General features: G+C 41.9%; 1 protein-coding gene across 3 annotated transcripts in view; it reads right to left on the bottom strand.

Annotated features, from left to right (window-relative positions):
• Positions 1-308: 308 nt before the first annotated feature.
• The window catches only part of prickle1b (prickle homolog 1b), a 29,289-nt gene continuing 12,754 nt past the window's right edge, over positions 309-16,843 (bottom strand). The window contains exons 1-9 of one of the 3 annotated variants that reach the window (XR_004655375.1): positions 13,862-14,236; positions 9,849-10,046; positions 8,953-9,066; positions 6,914-7,051; positions 4,394-4,597; positions 4,105-4,291; positions 2,938-3,936; positions 797-2,217; positions 309-765 (exon numbers count right to left, since the gene is read on the bottom strand). Coding sequence is in view for 2 of the 3 variants with exons in the window: in XM_034862915.1 (XP_034718806.1) it covers positions 1,274-2,217; positions 2,938-3,936; positions 4,105-4,291; positions 4,394-4,597; positions 6,914-7,051; positions 8,953-9,066; positions 9,849-10,046; positions 13,862-13,888 (2,811 nt within the window). In the remaining variant the exon portion in view is untranslated. Of the gene's footprint in view, positions 2,218-2,937; positions 3,937-4,104; positions 4,292-4,393; positions 4,598-6,913; positions 7,052-8,952; positions 9,067-9,848; positions 10,047-13,861; positions 14,237-16,843 lie in introns of those variants that run through there. The other 2 variants (XM_034862915.1, XM_034862916.1) reach the window with 2 other exon arrangements.

Below are 16,843 nucleotides of genomic sequence, written 5' to 3'. Positions count from 1 at the left end.
TCACTATACAGGCATTATTACCCTCCATTTGAAGGTCTCCCTCTGCCATACATATATTTTAGTATGCTATAGGCTGCTACAATTAAGCAACACGCCTCACTTTCATTTCATGTACAGTAAATGCCTGCTAGCAAATGGGTTTTCATCTTCCAACAAGGTTTTTTATCACCATGAACCATAAAAACCAATTCCACACTATAAAATTGCATAACCTTAGGTGCACCTCAGGGTTAAAAACACTGCTACGATCAGAGGGTTACAAAATGTAATTTGAAAAAGTCTGCAGTGTGGGGAAAAAAAATCATTCCTGAAGCTTTGAAAAGAGAAAAAGTATTTATTACAAGCATCTTTACATAACAAAGCATTTTTCTGGTTATGTCAGAGCAAGGGGTAGTGAACAGTTCAGCGGAATATGGAAAATGCAAGTGTAACTGCCATTCTTTTAATATTGTGTACACCAATAGTGAGCATTGTAGAGTATATGTTATAATAGACATTGTTACGGAGTAACATGGCACTTTACTGTGAAGAACACAGTTTGGGAAGTGGCACCTTCTTTGTTTCTCATAAAATATTAATGAGGTCTGTTTGTTTACTATTATAACCTTTTTTTTAATATATCATACACTTCAAAAGAAACACCTTTAAACAACGGATAAAAAAATACCAGTATTAAAATCTTAACTTAGTATATACATTATCATTTTGTACTATTATGAATTAAATAATTATTTGTTTAAGTTCTATTTTCTACGTTATCAATCTCTGTATACAAAGTGTTGCCATTTTAATGAACACAAAGATATCGCCGCAAAACTTTAACTGAATATTAAACATTAAAAAAAAAGAGAATCTGAAATAAAGAGAATTTTATGTTGCCACTCTGCCAACTCTGCATACTTCTGGTCTGCTTTCTCTAAAGAAAGGCTTCCAAATTCACCAGTACATGCATCATGTTTGTGCTAAATGAGACCCAGCATATAGGACAAGTTTGCACATACAAAAATAACAGATTTTTTGATTATATGTTACACAGATCTATCTTAGCGGTTTTGTATTGATTCATCTTTCAGTAGATTTGGACCTAAACGTGATATGCATCTTGATATTTGGCACTGCACCTTCTGTTAGGGAATAAAATGCAATCTGTGCACATGGGTTGCTTTAAACTGCCTAAATCGAGATTTGATCTGCAAAAAACATATTATGATCAGAAAATCTGACTTTATTGCTTGGTGTAGTGCAGGCTATGATGTAAATGCACTCTGAGCTGTTAAGAGATAATACAATTTTTGGAGCGGTGGCTCCTTCTGCGACCAGTCTGTGAGCCATGGCTCTGGGAAGGGAGGGCTGTAACCCTTGTAGGGTAGTCCTCAGCGTAGTAGCGTCCAGCTGCTCGAGGCTGAGGGATTGGCTGGCCCAGGAAATAGCCCTCCTCCTCAGAGTCCGATGATGAGGAAGAGCAAGTAGAGCAACAGTCATCCTCATCTCTGTAGAGACCCATGAATTGCTCAACTTGTGGGTCTCCTTGAGCTGAGCCCTGAAGCAAATAGTCAGATCGGGTTTGGGAGTAGGCCAAGGGCAGCCTGTGTGCAGGGTGCTGTAGGAGCATTGCACCACAAGGAGGGTTTACCCGACCCTGGTGCTGGGGTTCATACGGCCTCTGTGTCTTCTCCAAAGGCACCATGTGAAGGTTGTTGTCTGAGCGGGTTCTGCGGCTCCTGTTGTGCCGGTGGTGGTGCTGCCTGGGCCCATGGTGGCTCACTGGGCGGCTTCTTTCTCGGCTCATCTCATCTGTGCAGTAGGCCCTGCGCTGTGGCTTCTCACTCATTGGATGCTTTCTAATCTTGACATCAAACCCATCATTATATCCATTGTCCACAGTGTCTTCTGAGAACTTGACCATCTGAGGAGGCCTGGACTGGGACCTGCTCCTCCTCAGAGCCGGGGCATGGCCAAATGAGGGAGGGAGGCCTTCCGAATGTGGGGACAATGCGAGAAGTCCTCCTGGTGTGCCTCCCCTCATTGCCATTGCTATCTCTTCCACGTCTCCCTTCTCCGTGTTAAGGTTGAGAGAGTTGGCACTGTGGTGCAGATGAGATGAATTAAAGGTTCCCATGTTGCTCATGTTCTCGCAGTCATCTGCCAATGTGTGATCCTGCATGGCAAGGTTGTAGACTGTAGGTCTATCTCTACCATCTCCATCCACTGATGCACCTACAAAGAGCAAGCAGGAGAGACATTTTAAACAACTGTTTGATTTAACCCTCATGTTGTCCTTGGGTCAAATTGACCCATTTTCCTATTTCAATGGTCTTTTGAACTACCCAAAATAACATGATTGATTCCACACGACGCTCTTTGGCAAGTACAAATCTCTACTTTAATAAATTTTTGGGGTGTCTTATTCCATTTTATAGCATTTAAAAAATAATTACCCAATTGGGGTAACTACCCAAAATAACATGATTGATTCCACACGACGCTCTTTGGCAAGTACAAATCTCTACTTTAATAAATTTTTGGGGTGTCTTATTCCATTTTATAGCATTTAAAAAATATTTGAAGTGGTTTCCAAATAGTATTGAGTAACAGTTGACATATTCCAGTCTGCAATTATCCATCAACATAAATTCCTATAGTCTAAATAATTCCTAATTTCGGCTTTTCTAACTCAAACATTAAGTATACTTTCTTATAAATGAGGTTCTGTCACCATAAATTCCCCAAATAACTATAAAACTAGTTAATACATAGTGTTGAACATGGAAAAAGCATCAAAAGTGTTGAAAAAAAGGACAAAAACGTAAGGAAAAGTTAAAAACATCGATAAAAAGCATCAGCAAAAGTGTTGATTTTCAATTTTTGACGAGAAGACAACACAAGGGTTCAAATGAAAGCACATTTTTCAAATGAAGCAAGCCGTAATCTCCTTACCAGTGATGTTTGAGAGCGCCAGGGAGTCCATGGAGTCTCCAGCACCCTGATCGGCTTTCCTCAGCTCATCAGCGATGCACTCAAGGGAGTCTTCATACCACTGCCTGTTGTCTGGCCAGAATGCCCGTCCTCCTGTCCCAGATTGGTCCTGATCCTGGTCCAACTCCAGCTCTTGGATCTTTCTGGCACTGGCAGGACCTGGATGACTCCCATAGGCTGAGTCTCCCATCCCGTCCTGGGACTGGGCCCAGTACATTTCAGGCAGGTGCTTCTTGCTCATCAATCCAGGGCTGAGACTGTTGGCTCGGGATTGATTGGAAGTCTGGCTCTGGGTGGGACTAGCCGGGGTGGGAGAGCAGGCGGTAACCCCTAAAGATGTAGTATCAGGCTTAAGCCAAGGGTCAGAGACATTTATTAGCCTGTTTCTGTCACCGCTGGGGCTGGGAGATTTTAGGGATGGCTGCTGAAGTTGGTGTAACATCCCACGGTCACCAAACTTGAGAAGGAGCTGAGTCATATAGTCCTCATGCTGGGCCCACTCCTCTGGATCCTCCTCTCCACCAGCATCCAGCTCCTCCCGCTCCCTCCAGAACCTTTCTTCTTCCAGGCCGAGACGGGCCAGCTTGCGCCCTACGATACCTATGTTGGAATCTCTATCTCCTTCACCCTCACCATCTTCAAACTTGTACTCAAGCGAGGGGACGGCAGCAGGGGGGTTAAACAGCTGGGACTGTCTCCACTGTTCGGCAGGCTTGCTGCTCTTCCCCATGCGCACACTGCGTCGAGATTCACGTGAGCGGGCAGACTGGAAAGCAGAATCAGATGAGTCGGAAGCATGAATATCTTCCCCCTGACTGCAGGCCTTTGAGCAATAAATGCGACCCTGCTTTGGCAGGAAGGGACAGCCCAGCAAGGATGTCTTACACTGGGCACAACAGAAGCACTGGTCTGAGGCATGCCAGTGTACACCTTCATAGGTCATCTGGGCATGGTCAACACCTAAAGGATTGTAGGATGAAGAGAAAAATCAAATAAATGTGATTAGTTATAGTACTTCCACACAAAAAGTCAAGGAAAAACATCAGCAGGATCAGGTGTTCAACATTCTTCTATATCTTTTGATCCCAAGAGAAACAAATAAGCAAGCACCTCACGACTATAACTTACCAATGTTTTCACCACAGGCCTCACAGTACTCTGCATACAGTGACTCAAAGCAGCCAGTACAGTAGGGCCGGCCATCTTTCATGATGTAGCGCTGCCCCCCTAGCATCGTCCCACACTCAAAACAGCCAAAGTGCTTCATGTGCCAGTGACGACCCTCTGCTTCAGTGCACTCATCGGCAAAGATGATCTAAAAGGAAACACACTTGTTAGTTTTGTAGACTTGGCACTGACATTGCCATGGTTCATAGTAAAAGATTAAGTGGGTAGTGCTACTATTACTGCGTCTTACCTCGTCACAAGAAGAGCATCTTGGTTTTATTAGCTCAGCATGGTGTCGTCCACAGAGAATCTGGTCATTTTGGTAGAAATATATCAGATCCACCAGCAGCTCTTGACATGTGGCGCACACAAAGCACGCTGGGTGCCAGCAGGGGCCCGGCCCTGCTCTGGAGGCGAAAATGGCCATCTCCCCTCCATTGATGCCTCCGCCACACTGACAATCAAACACAAACAACAAATGATCCATGAGATTTATATTTCAGGCACCTTGTTGATGCAGTTTTTCAAATTGGCTTACAATGCAACGGGGTTACTCATTAAGCCTTGGACCTTGCTTAATATGCATTGATAATAAATATCTTGGGATAAGTGTACTACCTTGAGAATAAAATTGAGAGGTTAAACGGAGACGATCACAAACAGAAATGACATTTGGAAATTTGTGAAACAGTCGCTGCCTGTGACACATGAGGAATACAAGGTAAACAAAAGAGATTATGGAAGCTATTCAAAATATGTAACATATTTGCTGATGTTTCTAGGCTGAAACAAAGAAAGCCCTATAACAGGTGATCATACCGCAAGTGCCAAAAGGAATATGATCCATTCAAAACATATCAGTGACTCCTACATTAATGGCAGTCATAGCACAAATACAGCAACAGTTGATAACATTGATATCGCAATTTCATGTTTTAAAAAATGACTGACTGCACCTGGGACAACCCCACCCAGTGTCTTCCTGAATAGAACATGGGGGGTAGAACACATCCTGTGTTAACATGGGTTCAGATGCTACATTTCAAAGGGGAATGGGTTGACTTGGTAGCAATGCATCTCAAAAACGCTGATAACCTCCTAGCAAAACTATTTTACCAGCAAGGGTTGTAGGGAACACTCAAATGATTTAATGTATCTGTTTCAGTCGGTGGCTGTTTCACTTCACAGTACAAGTTATCAATTGGGTGTTGCTGAGGAATTGGACAGCATTTTTGTCCCATAAGCTTAAAACAGAATACGGTTCTGAGTCGAAAGATCGTATGGCTCCACAGAGATCGTAAGAGCATGTCTGAACGTGCAATCACAAGTCTTTATATAACTCAGCAATGAGACACCCATAGGCAGCTATGGCATAGCATGGCCAGCTGTTAACCATTATTACCAGGGTGAACAGACAGGGGCCTTGGAAACGGGGGGTGTTGTGTGTCCCCACCAGGAAAATGGAGTGTATGAATGCCCTTATGTGTAGGATGATTTAGAGGGTGGTTGTGTGTTTTCAGAGCATATATGGACACACATAAATGTACAGTGTGTCTAAGAATACAGTATGTGTGTCTTTTGGTGTTCCTGTGTCATTTCTGTGTGTGTGTGTGTGTGTGTGTGTGTGTGTGTGTGTGTGTGTGTGTGTGTGTGTGTGTGTGTGTGTGTGTGTGTGTGTGTGTGACCTTGCATCTCTGTGGTAGCATCTGTGTTTAGGTTATGACAGACTTCATCTGCCTGTCCGGGGGAATTAACATGGCTTGCTTGCTCTTCCTGAATGCCTGACAGAGGATGTGGTTTACTCTTTGACCAGGGCTCAAACCACATTACGCTAATATTTTATTGGTTGCATCAAAAGGAAATTTTCCAGAAATAAGATTAGGACAGCTTGAAAGGCACTGGATGTTATGTTTAAATCACCAAATCAAAAGTAGTAAACAGAGGTCAGGTTTCAGCAGTGCTTACAGTGTTGCATTTGTTCATAGCTTGCTATGACAACCAGCGTGTCTCAAGACATATGTCTCTAGGTTCCTGAAAGTCAAGGTTCCCTGGAAAAATAGCTTGCATTTCTGAAAACCTTCGACCTTCCACGCAAAGGTTAAAAAGGGTACTTTGCTTTGATGATACATGTTACTTAAGTCTACAACTTAAGTAAATCCACATTGTTCGAGAGTTTTCAGACATAAATGCAGAAACTTGCCCACTCCTTTGCAGAAAAAGTCTTAAAACTGAGCTCAGCTGCATGTAATTATACCAGTAGATGTGGAATAATGTGCCACATACTGTGACTATGAATACTATGAATACTGTGACTGGAAAAAGTAGGGTTTTAAAGATTCTAGTCAAGAATTACTGACTTAACCTGTACATTTTTGCAGTCTGTCATGCTGAGATATAGATGGGCGGCAGGAAATTTGCCAAATTCCTTGTGAGGAACTTGCTTCTCCGCTCGGCTTGAGCGTGAGCCTCCCAATTTCCCCGCTTCCCCTCTCGCACTAATGAGGAGTTTTATGTCAGTGATTAAAACCATCGCACTAGCCAATCAGGATTGGGCTTCGGGCTGCAATGCATTGGGCTGGTGTGTGTTAGTTGCTCATGATATAAATAACTTTAAGACCCACAAGTTGGTTTCCTCCAAACTGCTAGCTTACCGTATGGCTTCATGAGCACTTAATGACGCAAGTAGTCTACATGTCCGCATATGCATTGGTGTGTGTGTGTGTGTGTGTGTGTGTGTGTGTGCTCATGGGTATCCACATGTAGCACCTACATTTTCACAGCGGGTATGGTGCAGAGCTCGGGGCAGGATCTTGGGTGTCCCTCTCCCCAGTGCCTCCCTCTTTCTCTGGGCACTAAACATCTGGATCTCCCTCTTTTCCTCCTCCGTCAGAGAGTGGCAGTAACGCACCTGGTGAAGAAAGAGAAAAATAAGTGGCGTTGACAAAGTAAAAGCACAGAAAAGGTTTTAGCACTCCCACCGATTATTGTGGATGATTCAGCTTTAATCTTTGCTTGCAACTTTAGGAGAGTACATAAAGCCATATATGGCTGTAAAAAAGGGTTTAATTGAAGCTAATGCCCCTCAAGGCTGTGTTGAAAGGATGGCGTGAGTAATACACAAACCCTTCCTCTGTGTTTAGAGATGGTGATGAAGGCCCAGATAAAAGAACAAGTCCATCCTAACAACCAGCTTGGTTGTTCTCTAAACAACAGTAAAAAGATGCCGGTGTATGAGCTCACACACAAACACACACTGTCTTTCCTTTTTGCACACACAACACAAACTGAGTGCTTATCCCTTCGAACCAGTTACGCAAGGAATCCAGCAGTTTGCCCCCTTAAACACAGAGTCTGCTGACAAACATCATAACAGTCAAACTGCGTGTGTGTTTGTTGTCTATTGTGTATGTTCAATGTGTGTGTATATAAAGGCCACCGCCATCAGACATTCCCGTCCCCCCCCCCCCCCCCCCCCCCCCCCTCCCCTCTGGCGATGACCCTACTACCAAATGTCCTAATGTAAACTCTATTAACACGGACGTGAAAAGGAGTGCTGGTTTACACACCACAAAGCTATTGTACAGAACGAGGCTGGCATGTGTTTTACTGTCACAAGAAGGAATGTAGCCATTGCTTTAGTTTAACAAGAAAAGGCTAATAATATTGTTAAGGCTTTACTCAGCTGCTGGCTTTATAGTTTAGTTTGGGCTAGCTATAGGTTGACATTTCTTATTGCGTATTTGACACCAAAATGATCCTTTTTGTTTACCACGGTATTAGGACATGATTTTAAATTTCACAAAAAAATCCAAGCTTCTTCAATGTTGTTTAAATACAAGCAGTTTTAAAAGAACTTTAACCAAAAATAATAGTCGCATTTCCAAGAAATATGTAAATAATAAATCTGTGTAAGTGACTGTGCTCGATTGCAAAGACTGTAAACAAATTAAAATGTCTTTAAATGTAATCTTTTTTTGCACGTGAGCTGTTTTATGGGTGTGGCAGTTCAAGTGCCCGTTGAATTGTAAGAGCCAAAAGAATGTGAAATCAGTTGAAGTGTAATTAGTGAAAGCCTTTAAAAACAGATTCCCAGAGCTTCCCCCTCTTGATCAAAAATATTCACTCAAGCTCTTTAGCCAGTGCTTAGACTTCCACCAAAACTTTATATGAAACCGTCTCTCAGTGTATACACTTGAACTGGTACTTCCAGCTTTATTTATCACCTTCATTTCAACTGACATTTTAACACCTTTGAGTGTTTTCGTTTCAACTGATACTTCAACATCATGCAGTGTTTGCACTCAAACTGAAACCTTTAACTTCTTTATCATTTTAATACCTACTTCAGTAGATAATTTCATTATTTAGATTGCCACTTCACAATTTCAACTGTTACCAGTAGTTCTAGTATTTTCAAAGTTTCTGCAAAATGTCAGCAGCAAGCACAGAAACATTCAGAATATGCTTGAAAAACTTAGCCTTTTCTAGTTTCATGTTTCTGCTGTATGTAGTTGGAGAGTAAGCTAAAGAATAAGAAATGAAAGCAGCTGTCATCTAAAGAGGAGACATGAAAGCAACTGAGATGTCAGTTGAACTGTAACCAATGAAAAGAAAAAGTAAGTTTAGGTAGAAGTGAGGAAAAGGGGTGTGCTACCGACTTTAGGCTGTACTAAAAAATGTATTGAGGCTTGATACTCAGTCCTGAGTTTAGCTTTGTTCTAGATCATAAAATGAACTTGACTTCTTCCTCTCATGGATGTTTGATGAATCACACACCCTATCATTGTCTCTCTTGCTCATGATCTCTACCTCATTGTCATGCGGCGGCAGCTGGTAGAGGAGCTGTCGGATCCTGAGCTTCTCTCCGGGGCTGTTGACGTACGGCACTTTTTCTTCTGGCAGACAGGAGAAATACATCTGGACCTGCAGATAAAGATGGATGAATGGACTTTAGGAGACAGAAAGAATTGACATCTTGTCAGGCTTCTCTCAAGACGCTCATGGTGTAACCTTTTAAAACAGCATTTTCTTTCCATTAGACCACATAGATGAGTGAGACATGTTGGAGGAGAGGGAAGCTGGATATCAGTGGAGAATGACTGCTGCTATGTGTGTTCTTATTCTGTGACACTCTGGGGTAAGCATGTCAATCTCAATCCAGTCACCGGCGTCTGACTGTGAAATCTTTCCACGCACGAGAGATAGCAAGGGCCTGGGAATGTTAAAGTTTGCCTTGGATAATTCCCGCTGACATGGGAAAGGAAACGTAAAAAAAAAAATTGTTGTTGTGCATTTCCACAAAAAAGGGGGAATATATTGGACACAGCAAAGTTTTTGTCTGAGACGTGCTGAACACGTCTATCTTGGATACACACTAATGAATGTGGAAAAAATCCACAGACAGATGTTGAGCTTCCGCATGCAGCACTACTAATCTGCCAGGATGGCATAGAGTACCGACTGTCTGCACACATAACCTGATTTTGACTAAAACCCCATGCTGTATGCATGCAGGTTTATCCTCTCATTCACTGAAGGAAAACTCCACTTTTCAATACAAGGTCTTTGTGGTTGGATTTAGATTTGTGGTGTCTGCACAACCTGACATTTGGCTTTTCTACTTATACAAATGGATAGGGCGTACTAGGATAGTGAGTGGGTGTCCTATTAAGTAATTTTGGAGCAAAACTGGAACAGGGTCCTACCTGCTCTGGCCTGAGTCCCGGTGGCACCCACGCATACTCCTCCAACGCACATCCAGAGTCATCATCTGAAGTGGAGCTCCTCTGGAAGCCCACAGATATCTTCCCCATCTTTCCCCCAGTATGAGGCTCCATTTCTGGGCCACAGGGAGAAGGGCGCTCCCCTCTTTCGCTGCGCTCCAGGTTCATCACACACAGGCGCTATGGATAAAAAGAGAGAATTTAAGAATCACATTTAGAAAACATTTTTTGACTTCTTTTTCTATCCCTTCTCTGTATTATACCCAAAGCTCTGGCTTTTAACGTGCCACTTCTTGTCACTGATTGGCTGGGATACTGCTGAGCTAGGACGTTTTGCACTTATTGTAAATTCTTCTGCATTTTGCATATGCCTGCAATCAGTCAATTAGTTTTAATCTCTGTTTCTCAGTGCAAAGAAGAAAGGACAGAGTTGATCACACCATCCTTTCAAATTTCAACCTCTTGAGTCACGCTAAAGAATAACTAATATGTTATTTTTCCATCCCATTAGTGTAGCCATACTTCCTTTGTTTATCCATTCCAGAATCATGCTTGATAAAGTGCTCAAAATAGCACTAATACTTGTCCACCTTCAAAGAGAACTTTGGACAAATTTAGGATGTTATATAATGGAAAATCATTGCAGGCTTTTTTCAGTATGCTGCACTTATTCAACAACCAAACACACAGCCTCACCGTAGTCACATTGCATGAAAATACAACAGTAGTGATGCAACTGGAATTTTAGCTGTTATACCACCAAACATCTGTTGCTTTTATCCACTGTGCTACGAATTACTGATGGCTGTGAAACACATGTAAAAAGCCTACTGTGTTGCTGGGGCAGTGATTTACAACAATGCCTAGGAAAAAAACAACAACAAATGAAGTGGCAACAAATCAGATATAAATCTCCCAAAAGACAAATGATCAACCTGTAAAACTATCTGCATGTGTCACCTCAGACTGCTGCAGCGTGCTTTCAACAGCTTTTTTTCTTCCTCTTTACAAGCTGATAACAGTTAGACTGAATGGGGACATGAATATGGATTAATCAATCTTGTCATTGTGTCTCCAGCCTTCAGTAGTAGCCCTCTTATCTCAGCAGCCATGTTCTTCACGGCCCCCTCATCCTGATAACAGCACTTTGGTCTCAAAGCGTCGAAAAAGCCACTTGTGATTCGCCCTGCTCTGCCTCTTTGACATGCAAATATGTACCTGAATAGAACTTGTTTGGGTAAAAACAGCATACTTCACACAGGCACTTTAAACTTAATGTAGGTTTGATCTTCTACACAACAGCAGCACTATAAGGCACATTAGAGCCTTGATGGCTTCTATTGATCAGACAAAATGTCTGTTAACTTTGTAGAGCAATTCATTTTATTCAGACCAAAGCCTGTGCTAGGTAATACTTAGGGACTGTACGAAAAGTATTTGAGTGCCAATAGTGGCAGAATTTTAGGCTTGATACATTTTTTAAGTAAGTAAATAATTATATTTTTTTTTGTTAATTCTCAACTGAATCCTGATTTTAAGCTCAATATAAGAATAGAGCAATAACCTTTACACTTTTAGCCCAAATCCCACTTTCAAGACAGAATTAGCAATTGGAAAAATTATGATAAACGTAACAAATGTTGTGCCCTGTTTTATCAACCTCTTATAGTCATAAATTGGTGTCAAAGTTCACTGTACTTTGTGCTCCCCATTCCTTTTTTTTCTTTAAAAATGTTTGATAGTATATTGATCTGCTAAATAATGATTATCTTACTTGTGCCCCCCCCTCCAAAGGTCACAGGTCAGCTCCAACCTAACTAACAATGCAAACTCTGTTGTTGTGCAGCCCCATCCTCAGACAAATCACCTCTGTCTTCTCAGCTTAGCCTCAAGGCCTCCCACTCCTCACCGTGTAGTCAAAAGTACCAAGGCTATGAAAATATTAGCATTTCCTCAATTAGCATACAGTTGAATGAATCCCAGGGCCTCAAAACTCTAAATGTGCAGATTAGAAATACTGTTACAAGGTAAACCAAAGATCTTATCACAGAACAAAAGGGTATTTGACTGTTGCTTTGTTCTTTAGTGACTAATCTATCAGGTTTTATGGTAGGAAAATAGGAGGATAGGATGGTAGATAATGTTATCACCCAGAAGCTTTTCTTGACCTGTTCCGCTTTATCTGGCCTAACCTAATTCAGACCACAAAGTTCAGAGATTAGGTGAATTTATTTGAGCCACTATCTCAGTGGTACGATGGTTGTTTGGGAGAAATATTTGTGGAGCTCAGAATAAAGGGCCGTTAATGCTTCAGTTTTTTTTTTTTGGGGTGACAACATGGGTGGTTTGGTTTACCGCAAAAATGTAGACATGACATTTGTTAATGGACACACGTGGGCTGTTGCACGTGTTGTGACACCCAAAACCAGATGGCCACCCAGCATCACCACAGACTTAAACAATATCAGCGTCATACACACTGGTTATGACCAGAGGGATTGTATTGTGTTCACATTAGCATGATATTGCATGATCCCATTTAACATGTTTGGGAAGGAATGTCACAATTATGCATTAAGAAAAAAGTTAAATTTGTCAATAGTTTATTGAAACATTTGGTATTCGATTATTTTGTATTATCGATATGTCCAAAACAAAAAAGAAAGAGCCCAAGGTGACATCTTCCAATTACTTGTTTTGTCTAACTAGTTGTCCAAAAACTAAAAATATTCAGTTTACTATTAGATATAAAATCATAAATAGTCCACCCTTTTGAGAAGCTAAACCCAGAGAATGTTTGGTATTTTGCTTGAGAAATGACAAAAATTATAATCAGTCAAGTGATCCATTACTGGACTGATCATTTTAAGCTCTAAATTGGTATTTTGGTATCACAAGGCTCACAAATTCTGTCTGTCCTCCTGTGCTTTTCAGTTATCCTGCTTCTCATCCCACAACTTACAGGGGAAAAAGGTGACTGCAGATTCCTGAGCCAACATACACAGCAACTCACATTACACCATGCCACCCATTGGCATTAACACAATGGCTGTCTTTGTCGAAAACAAAAACAAAATGTCCAACCATTCCTCCTCCAAACCCCGGGCCACGGTGGAGACGTGACAGGAGGAGGTTAAAGGGGTTAAAAAGGGAAACTCTTTGAAAAAGGCATTTAAAGAGTCACAACATTGGGTCTGTGCAAACACAGGCCAGATGTAGCTTGGTAACGGTTAACTGACACTTTTAAAAGGGGCTCTCCTTCACCCAGCAATTAGTTTGTCAAAGAGGTGTTTCTTTCAAATGAACACAACTCTGGGCGAACTAAAGGAATACATCCTAATTTACTGAGAAGTTTGACTTTTGTCACAGTGCCAAAGTGTTTCATATTCTCTCTGTGAGCCTGAAAAATATCAAAGTGGTCGATTAGTCAGAGCTGAAGTTACCTGAAGTGAATTCAAATGACAGATTTGAAGTTGTTGAGCACTTGCTTAAACTAAACAGTGAAAGAAAAGTCTATTTTTCTAAACGTCATGGGATTTACTTTAGGAAAACCATTAAATTGTGTGGTTCAAAGGCTGAGGTCATCGCTCTTTGACTGGTGAGTAGTGTTATTTTAAGGCCAAATGGGTGTCAGGGGTTGCGCAAGAGACTTAACACAGCTGGATTGAGACCACCTGCACAGACACAAAAGGCCTGCCTACACACTGTACATTCACCCAAGTACTATGTCACAGAGTGATACACATATGCAGAATCACCTCTCACACACAGCACTTTATTATTGTGCAAAGCTTAAGCTTTCAACACTTGTGGCATTGCTCTAAACCAAAGAAATCTCCCACAATCCAATGCATGCCTCCTCATCAACAAAACTAAGTAATGGTGGAACTAATGTGTAAGTGTAAACACTTTCCACAGAAGGGCTGCAAAAGTGCTCTTCATTCAACAAAGTCCTTCTAAATTTGCAAGTTTCAGCTCATCTATTTTCCTCTTACCTCCCGGGAAAGCATCTCTCTTTCCATCTTCACATAAAGCTTTCATTCACTTCGACAATCCCCCCCGGTCACACAGTTGCTCCAGCTCTGGCTACATGTCTGCAGCATCAAGCTTAACGGATCCACGCTCTAATCAGATCCAGATCCCACTCAGCCAGGAAGTATTCCCCCAACGGCTCAGGCTTTTTGAAAGTCAACGTCAGCTGGGAGTCTGAAGAGATGCAACTCTCACTCACTTCGCAGATGGGGAGCAGCTCATTAAGAGATCCAAAATTTCGAGGTCCAATGAGCAAAAGAAGAGGGCAGAGGGGTGACGTCACTATCTGGAGTGTCTCTGATCCCTGTGAGGGTGTGGGAGTGAATGAATGTGTGTGTGTGTGTGTGTCTGTGTGTGTGTCTGCTTTTGGGGCAGCCAAGTCTTGTCAGCCCCTCCCTCATTCCTCCCCTACAGAGCAAATCGCCTGCCACGACACTTCAATAACACACACACACACACACACACACACACACACACACACACACACACACACACACAAACAAACACACACACACTTCAGAGTCAACACCCCACCTCTGGACCCCCTTCCTCCACCAGAATGACATCAAGCCCTCCCCCCAGCCCCCCCAACTTGGCTGCAGGATTCCTGAGAGCCAGATGACAAGTCCCCTCTTTGGACACACTCTTTCTCTTTGTCTTTCTTTCAGTCTGTCTTATTCTTTCTAAAAATGTTTGTTCCACAATCCAGACACTACCTTATAAGAAATTTGTGAAGGAGAAATAATCCCAGAGTCAATTTCAAACATCTTCCTTTTGAGGCAGGCACAATCATTTAAAAGACAAATCCTTCAAATGTAATTCATTTTATTTGGAAATATTTGTGGTTATTTGGATCCCAGTCACTAATATCACTGCTCGTTACAACGACTATTTATATCGCAAATGGCTGAACACTCCCGCTCTCTCTGTCATTAAATGACTCCTAGGGTCATGGAGTCTGATGCATCTCAATGTAATTTGCTCTAATAATGTCACATTCATTTCTGCTACAGCTGCGGATTAGATCATGTGGTGAGCCAGCTGCTCCATTACCAAAATTCATCGACTGAGCTTAATCAGAGTATGTAAAGGGTTTGATCATATATGCTAATTAATAAAAGCCTTTGTTTTTGAAAATTGTTAATAGCACAAAGCTCAGGAAAAACGTCTTTGTTTGCCAATATATTTACAGCATGACGACCTGCACCCTGATTTAGAGGTGTTGAATCATTTAAAAGGAACTAATGATTTCTAACCCCCAAAAAATTAAACTCCTCATTTTTCTTGAAGTTTTCATGGTTAAATATTGACTGTTGCTTCCTCCTAAGTCGGCCTCATCCATCTCAGGAAATTCTCACGCAGGAGATCTGTCTGCCCCCCCCCCACCAGCCCTTTCCTATGTTGGAGATCTGAATGAGAGATGAGGACAGGGGTCCCCTGTCCTCATCTCTCACTTCAGCCAATCACAATGACATTTTTGTTAAAGAGCACTTCATGTCAGGAAACTCCTGACAATCGGGCGGAACTAGAAGCAAGAGTTTGTTCTAAAAGAAGATATGACACTGCATAATTAATTATAAGATATGAAAAGTTGCAGAAAACCAGCCAAGAAAAACCAGCTGCATACAAAACAGAGGACAAAATACAAACTTGATAGACCTAGGGAAGTTTGTTTTTATTTATTTGGACAAGCTCTGCACACTCGATCATTGTGAAAGGCTGAAAAGCAGCCACAGCTTCATTTAAAGAGCCAAAAATGACAAATGAGTTTGCTCAATTGTCCAGCAGACAAAGACACCCTCTCCCCTGACAACCCCACAAAGTGACTTGCAGAGAGGCCAACAGGGCTGTTTGTCACGTGCCAAAATACCTGTTAAAAATGAGAAATGGCTTTGTTAGCCAACTAGCTTAGAAGGCCGAGACGGAGCATGAGATGCTCTGTGTGCATAGAGCTGGTATTGTCTATGTGTTTCGACAACACAGCCGTCTTTCCTGGCATGCCAACACATATTTGACATTGAATGAGAGGAGAGAGAGGAGCTTGGCAGTCTAGTCAGAGGGTGAACCTTTGAGAAAAGCTCTCAAATTTTCCAAGGGTCTTGGCGCCAATCTGCAAAAGTCACTTTGAGTTTAACCCAGCGAAAGTTGTGCCTTGAGTTTCCTGAGATATTTATCTGGATACGCATTGCAAAAAAAGCTCTCAAAATTCTATTTTCAGGCTGACGGGTAGAGAGGAAAAAGCTCTATTTTTATGACAGACAAGTACTTAATTCAGATAATGAAAACAGACACAATGAGTGGGTTAAGAATGCTCTGCCGTGAATAGAGGACAGGTCAGAGGATGAGCTTTATCCCACACAATAGGCAGATATCAGCCCTTCAGACTGGGCCTGGGCTTGCAGCCAAAGATCCATGGTCCTTGAAAAAAGACAAGAGGACAGTTGACCTATCTGTCTCCTGCTTCCTCTCTGAGCAGAGGAGAGGGTGCAATAGTGCAAAGAGTATCTAGAGTTCTTTGAAATGGAGTCTTACTGTTAGTGTTGAATGTGTCAGTTTGTTTATATTTTACAGCCAAGAAACTTAATGGAAAAAGCTTTTCTTTATTTTTGAAGTCATTGGCTGTTCAATTTGTAGGATTACAACTTAAGTGCAGACCTCTGTCTTCTGTCCTTCCCTTCGCAATATAAACTGGGGGGGGTTTAATAGGTCTCATAAGGTCATTATAAGGAAAGGTCGTCATGTATCAGCACTCTGCAAAGCCAGTAGACATGTGCTGAATGGATGATACTCTGGTCTCATTCACATGTCTGAGGCTGATGAGCAGGAAATAACAAATGGAGGGTTTATGCAGTGACCTTTGATCTAAGCGCTTACAAATCCAAACGTACAATTCAGACATAGTGAATGTGCACTAATGCACAGTTTCACCAATAGCTACAACTGCT

This window comes from Etheostoma cragini, chromosome 23, assembly GCF_013103735.1.
Source record: "Etheostoma cragini isolate CJK2018 chromosome 23, CSU_Ecrag_1.0, whole genome shotgun sequence".
Classification (NCBI taxonomy): Eukaryota; Metazoa; Chordata; class Actinopteri; order Perciformes; family Percidae; genus Etheostoma; species Etheostoma cragini.
The sequence above is the reverse complement of the archived record's forward strand: the minus strand, read 5'-3'. Positions and strand labels throughout refer to the sequence as shown.